The 7,269-nt window shown below is 37.9% G+C and overlaps 1 protein-coding gene across 1 annotated transcript in view; it reads left to right on the top strand.

The window, feature by feature from the left end:
* Nucleotides 1-7,269, top strand: part of LOC107703864 (calpain-1 catalytic subunit-like) — a 30,426-nt gene that overhangs the window by 5,251 nt on the left and 17,906 nt on the right. Inside the window, exons 2-4 of the mRNA XM_016506652.1 lie at nt 2,520-2,976; nt 4,339-4,408; nt 6,282-6,400. Of these exons, the coding sequence (XP_016362138.1) occupies nt 2,725-2,976; nt 4,339-4,408; nt 6,282-6,400 (441 nt within the window). The 5' untranslated portion in view covers nt 2,520-2,724. The remainder of the gene's footprint in view (nt 1-2,519; nt 2,977-4,338; nt 4,409-6,281; nt 6,401-7,269) is intronic.

Below are 7,269 nucleotides of genomic sequence, written 5' to 3'. Positions count from 1 at the left end.
GATAGATAGATAGATAGATAGATAGATAGATAGATAGATAGATAGATGATAGATAGATAGATATGAGATAGATAGATAGATAGATGGATAGATAGATATGAAATAGATAGATGGATAGATAGATAGATAGATATGATAGATAGATAGATAGATAGATAGATATGAGATAGATAGATAGATAGATAGACAGATAGATAGATAGATATATATGAGATAGATAGATAGATAGATAGATAGATAGAGAATATATTTCATATGCATTACTGTAACTATTCATGTTATTTATGAGTCCTCTGTAAAGCGCTTATTTACTCTGCTGGATGTTTTATGGGAGATGGCTGGAGATTTGCCATCAGCGTCTGACATCCATTCTTATCCTGAGATGAGCAGGAGACGTTCAGAAAGAACTGGTGTGCACAAAACAAACAGCGTACGAAATGAAAACAAAGAAGCCCACCAGAAAATCATTGCTGAAGACCTGAAGCAACATTTAAAAAGACCCCTTGTCGTTTAGCTCAGATGCATTAATGCTAAGTCACTGTTCAAGCCCTGAACGCTGTATTTGTCCTGCTGGCAAGCATCCACACAGTTGAACACAGTCCTGGCAGCGAGTCTGTGTCTTTCCATGAATCTCACGCACCACACCCTTCCACTGCTCCACTTTCTCTCTACTCATGTCAGTGTGTTCACAACCACAGTTCCCATAAAACTACAACAAATGACACGAGTAAGATGATGAGCCGACAGCATTTCAATCAAACTAATAACATGTAGTTTCGAATTAAAGAAAGTTTTACCAAGACTCAGCCCTACAAATGAACACAGGGTACAGACTTGTTTATGGTTTAACAAACAAAGATGGCGTGAATCAGAACGGTGAGTAAACAGTGCTTAGTTCCTCAGGTTTAGCGCAGTGTGAGAATGAACAGAGGAGGGGGAAGGTACATTAGACCGGTTTAACAAGCTCAAAGGAGGGAAAGGGAGGTTGCTTATTCACTGTATTGGATGCATACTTGCAAGATGAAGTGGAGTTTGTTTCTTCATCAGATTTGGAGAAATGTAGCATTGCATCACTTGTTCACTAATGGATGCTCTGCAGTGAATGGGTGCCGTCAGAATGAGAGTCCAAACAGCTGATAAAAACATCACAAGTTATCCACACCACTCCAGTCCATCAGTTAATGTCTTGTGAAGCAAAAAGCTGCGTGTTTGTAAGAAACAAATCCATCATTAAGACGTTTTTAGGTTGTGACAGCAGATCTCAGGCTTTGTTTGAAATGAATGTGAGTTTATTCTGCTTTCAGAGACATGTCAGAAGTCTCATGTTTAAGCACTGTGTAGTCAAAGTGTCCTGTGGGAAACTTTCTTAGGTTGAAATTGTGAAAATAAAACTGCATTTGAAAGCATAGTTCACACAAAAATGAAAACTCTTTCATTATTTTCTCACCCTCAAGTTGTTCTAAACCTGTGGGAGTTTCTTTCTTCTCCTGAACACAAAAGAAGATATTTGAAAGAATGTTAGTAACCAAACAGCCGATGGTAGCCATTGACTTCTATTGTATTTTTTCCCATACTATGGCAGTCAATGGCTACCGTCAACCGTTTATATGAGTAAATGACAGAATTTCAACTATTCCTTAACAACTGTTTTTCATTTTTTCCCCCGCAAACTGTACATATTATAAAGAGTGTTGTAACTTTTTTTTAAAGCTTTTTAAACAGACAAAGTGCGGAAATGCACTCATTTGTGTGCTTTCCTGAAATTTAAACCATAGAGCATGATGAACATGCATGACTTGATAAAAGCATCTGCCAAATGCATAAATGTAAATACCCACAATGTGTAGTTGAGAAACTGACTTTAAATACATCAAAAACTAGTTTGGATCTGTGCAGCTGCCTTTAACCATGAAATATGGGGATCAGATTGACCTGAAAACATCATAATCATAATAGAAAAATTGTACGCATATTTCACAACACTTCATTGTGTCGACACTTTGCAGGTATATTCATGACCTTAAATGAGAAAGTCACAAAAAAAAAAAAAAAAAATTTTTCCAACGACTTAAAAATCAAGATGGGTCAAATGGATTCATATCTTAATATAAGGGTTAAGTCCCGACTTTCAAGGTTGGAAACATGTCAAATAAAGAATGATGCCCGATAAGAATTGATACTGAACATGTTATAATTGCATATGTTTGCTGTACTATTTAGTTTGTGTGCATTTTGTGCCCTTTGTCAATTAAGAAGTGATGAAAATTGCCAGAAAATTGGACTCATTAAGCTGTTGCCCCATCACGTTCTGTGAGTGCACAAGAATTATAAAATACATAAAGCATCAAATACTAAACTAAACATAACCTTTCCTCTTTATATTGTTGCATTAGTGCCAATGTTCTTCTTGTCCTAGTCAGACAGCAAAAACATTGAAAAGAAATGTGAAATTGTTTATAGGACAAGGTTATTTTATAATAACAGGAATTCATTTAAAGACTCGTTCTTCTCTTTTCCAGGACTTCTGAACCAGATCTTTATCGGCAGCTGACTGAATTAATGACATCCAGCATCATCCTCCCCTCTGATTCAGAAGTAACATATTCATTCTACTCGTCATTTCCTGTGTTGTGATTGGCTCGTCTCTTCCCCTTCCTCCGTTCTCATTGGCTATCTGGGATTACATCGTCTGTTAGTGCCAGTCCCATTAAAGCAGGTGAAAACATGGAGCCCATTTACGCCACAGGGATGGCCGCGAAGCTGCGGAGTCAGTGGGACCGGGATGCGGGTTTGGGTCAGAACCACAATGCTGTGAAGCTCCTGGGCCAGGATTACGAGTCACTGAGGGCCCAGTGCCAACAGACCAGGACCCTGTTTGAGGACCCTCTGTTCCCAACCAGCGCTTCTTCACTGGGATTCAATGAGCTGGGTCCACGGTCCTCCAAGACGCATGGTGTGCGGTGGATGAGACCGACGGTGAGCTGACTGCAAGGGTCGTGAGGGTCCGATGGGTCTGTCTTGCATTTGTTTAGCAAATACTTCTTCCTTCATACTCCATCACTGCTTGCTGTTCCTCTTGTTCTCTTCCATTTGCCGTATTTTAAAGGAATAGTTCACCCGAAAATGTACACACCCTTAGGTCATCCAAGATGTAGATCAGTTTGTTTCTTCATCAGATTTGGAGAAATGTAGCATTGCATCAGTGTCTCAGCAATGGATGCTCTGCAGTGAATGGGTGCCGTCAGAATGAGAGTCCAAACAGCTGATAAAAACATCACAATAATCCACACCACTCCAGTCCATCAGGGTCTTGTGAAATAAAATGCTGTGTGTTTGTAGGAAACAAATTGATCTTCAAACCATTACTTCCAGCCAAAATATGAGTCCATAATCTATAATAACGCTTCCTCCAGTGAAAACGTCCATCCACTGCTGTCCTCTTAGATCAAAATCCAGCCACATATTTGTTTAGAGCTGTTTTGTGTTGTAAACTGTGTTTGAACTGTGCAGATTTCTCTCCTGATTCAGACAAACCCACTTTTTCACTGGAGGAAGCGTTATTATAGATTATGGACTCATATTTTGGCCAGAAGTAGATAGATTTGTTTCTTACAAACACATAGTTGTTGGCTTCACAAGGCATTAACTGATAGACTGGAGTGGTGTGGATTGCTTGTGGATTATTGTGATGTTTTTATCAGCTGTTTGGACTCTCATTCTGACGGCACCCATTCACTGCAGATGATTCTTTGCTGAGCAAGTGATGCAATGCTACATTTCTCCAAATCTGATGAAGAAACACCATCAGGCCATCCAAGATGTAGATGAGTTTGCGTAAATTGTCATTTTTGGGTGAGCTATTTCTTTACTAACGCTTTACACCTCGGTCATCACATATGTTCACACATTCCCTAGTTCAACCTTTCACTCTGCTTTTTACACTCTCTGAACACATTTGTAAGCACTTCTGCGTGTGTCAGGTCACCTCTACTGTCAGCGTCCTGCAGGATTTCATGGCTTCTAGTCAGTACATTAATGCATGGCTTTATATAACCACGTCTCTCGTGCTTGTTGCTATGGGATGCTCAAGAGCCGAAATGATTTATCAGGAAAAATGGCTACTCATCATTATACATTCATCCACCCTGCCTTTATAAACTAGACATGACTTTGAATCTGAATGACATACTCAGTGTCTTCACACTTTACTGTATGTGCTCGTCACCGACAAACATGATGCAGTTGTTGAAAGCAGACCTGAATATATATATATGTGTGTGTGTTTGAATCTCCTTCTAAAAATGCAAATCTAATTTAGCGTCATGCGTGTGTTTGCAGGAGATTTGTATGCGTCCCCAGTTCATCATGGATGGAGCGACTCGTACCGACATCTGTCAGGGAGCTCTGGGTGAGTCTGTCTGCGTCATCATCAGGGACGAGGACTTTACCTCAAACAACCCTGATTTTACCACATTACAACATCAACTAGCTGTTCATTTACTAGACCAGCGAACAGCAGACTGTCAAACAGATTTCAGTTTAAAGTCAAAAGGTGGGGTCGGTATAATTTTTTTAAAGTTTCTGAAAGAGGTTTTTTTTTATTTGCACCAAGGCTGCATTAACTTGATCAAAAATACAGTAAAACAGTAATACTGTGAAATATTATTGGAATTTAAAGTAAGTGTTTTCTGTTTGAATATATTATAAAATGTAATTTATTCCTGTGATCAAAGCTGAATTTTCAGCATCATTACTCCAGTCTTTAGTGTCACATGATCTTCAGAAATCATTCTAATATGCTGCTTTGCTGCTTAAGAAACATTTATTATTAATATCAATGTTGAAAACAGTTGTGCTGCTTCATATTTTTGGGGAAACCAGGATACATTTTTTTTAGGATTCTTTGATGAAAGTTAAATATAATGCATTTTTTAATTTCTTCACAAAAAAAAAAAAAAAAAAAATAATAATTTTTGGAAAAAAAAAAAAAAATACATACAAATTGTAATGTATGAAATGGATGGATTTAAAAATTTTTTTAAATTTTTTTTTTTATACAGAGTATACATATTCATGCATGCACAATATTTGAAATAAGTGCATTTGAATGCACTAATTGAAATAAAATTAACTAAATTAAAGCATTAAAGCACTTGGAAACTGGATAGGAAAAAAGTGTGCCATCTGGTGTGTCTCAAGACACATGAAGAGGAAAGCTATAGTAAAGTACGGTGATGTTTACTTTAAACACAGCGCCTCGTTCATAATTAAAGCCCTCCGGTCATTAAATAAAGAGCTGCTGTCTCATAGCGGAGCCGCTCATGCATTATAATGACATCATAATAGGCTACAGCGTTTAAACATGCAAAACCGCGAGGGAGCGCTGTGATTGGTCAGGATGTGTGTGGCGGCCCAGTGACTGCTGTTGTGCTTTTAAAAGCTTTAGTAAACATGTAAACAAAATGACTGACTGTCCCTCTTTTGTATCTGGTTTGTTTGGGTCTGGTGGCTATTTTAAGTTATTTACACATTCTCTGCGATATAATGCGTCACATCATCTTCCAACAGCAGATGTGCTGTTTGGGGCAATAAATTGTCATGTTAAATGAATCCCAGAGACTGTGGCATGGAGATGTAAAAATGAATAAATACAGAGAGGAATGATGGATAGGTGTTTAATACACTTTAATACACTAAAAACCATTTGTTGGTGGACTCCTAGATAGTTAGACACAATTTACTACACATTTATACAGCATAAAGAGCTAATGCATGTTTAACTTTAAATGAAACAATGTTTACTTATACTATACTTGTTTAAATGCACACACTTCATTGTTTGTGTGTGTGAAATTATATATATATATATATATATATATATATATATACACACACACACACACACAAAAAGTGCAATTGTACAGTTATTTTAAATGATAATAATTTACAATATTATTGTTTGTACTGATTTTTAATCAAATAAAGAAGTGAAATTTAAAAAAAAAATTTTTTTGTTAGTTATAGTTAGAGACAATTTTCTACACATTTATACGGCATAAAGAACTATTTAACTTTTACAATTATTTGTAGTGAAATAAAACAACAACAAATCCCTAAATCTTTCATCGTGGGCCACACCACCACAGACACGGATATTCAGATAATGTTTTCAATGACAGGTTCTTACAATTTGACCTCAGATATATTGAATATGTTTTGTATCACATCTCTTGTCTGCACTAAATCTCATCTGTTCATTATCGGTGGTCTGTTTTCCTCAGGTGACTGTTGGTTGCTGGCAGCCATCGCGTCTCTGACTCTAAACGATGACCTCCTGCACCGCGTGGTGCCACATGGCCAGAGCTTTGACGGCGGATACGCAGGAATATTTCACTTTCAGGTGTGACAATGTGACAAACGCTAGAACACGAGCACAGATCTAGGTCTGACAGTGAGAGAGTATAGTTTTATACTACACTTTTAAAAATAAAGCTTTCAAAAGGGGTTTTTGCAGTGATGCTATAAATAACTATTTTTGGTTCCCCAGAGAAGCTTTCCGTGAACGGTTCCAAAAAGAATCATTTTTGGCTCCCCAAAGAAGCTTTCAGTGAACGGTTCCAAAAAGAACCATTTTTGGTTCCCCAGAGAAGCTTTCTGTGAACGGTTCCAAAAAGAACCATTTTTGGCTCCCCAAAGAAGCTTTCCTTGAACGGTTCCAAAAAGAACCATTTTTGGTTCCCCAGAGAAGCTTTCTGTGAACGGTTCCAAAAAGAACCATTTTTGGCTCCCCAAAGAAGCTTTCCTTGAACGGTTCCAAAAAGAACCATTTTTGGTTCCCCAGAGAAGCTTTCAGTGACCGGGTCCAAAAAGAACCATTTTTGGCTCCCCGAAGAAGCTTTCCTTGAACGGTTCCAAAAAGAACCATTTTTGGTTCCCCAGAGAAGCTTTCAGTGAACGGTTCCAAAAAGAACCATTTTTGGCTCCCCAAAGAAGCTTTCCTTGAACGGTTCCAAAAAGAACCATTTTTGGTTCCCCAGAGAAGCTTTCAGTGAACGGTTCCAAAAAGAACCATTTTTGGCTCCCAAAGAAGCTTTCCATGAACGGGTTCCAAAAATAACCATTTTTGGTTCCCCAGAGAAGCTTTCAGTGAACGGTTCCAAAAAGAACCATTTTTGGTTCCCCAAAGAAGCTTTCCGTGAACTGTTCCAAAAAGAGCCATTTTTGGCTCGCCAAAGAAGCTTTCCATGAACTGTTCCAAAAAGAACTATT

Source organism: Sinocyclocheilus anshuiensis, unplaced genomic scaffold (assembly GCF_001515605.1).
Source record: "Sinocyclocheilus anshuiensis isolate Anshui unplaced genomic scaffold, SAMN03320099.WGS_v1.1 scaffold1505, whole genome shotgun sequence".
Taxonomy (NCBI): domain Eukaryota; kingdom Metazoa; phylum Chordata; class Actinopteri; order Cypriniformes; family Cyprinidae; genus Sinocyclocheilus; species Sinocyclocheilus anshuiensis.
Note: the sequence above shows the minus strand (reverse complement) of the source record. Positions and strands in the feature narration are given on the sequence as shown.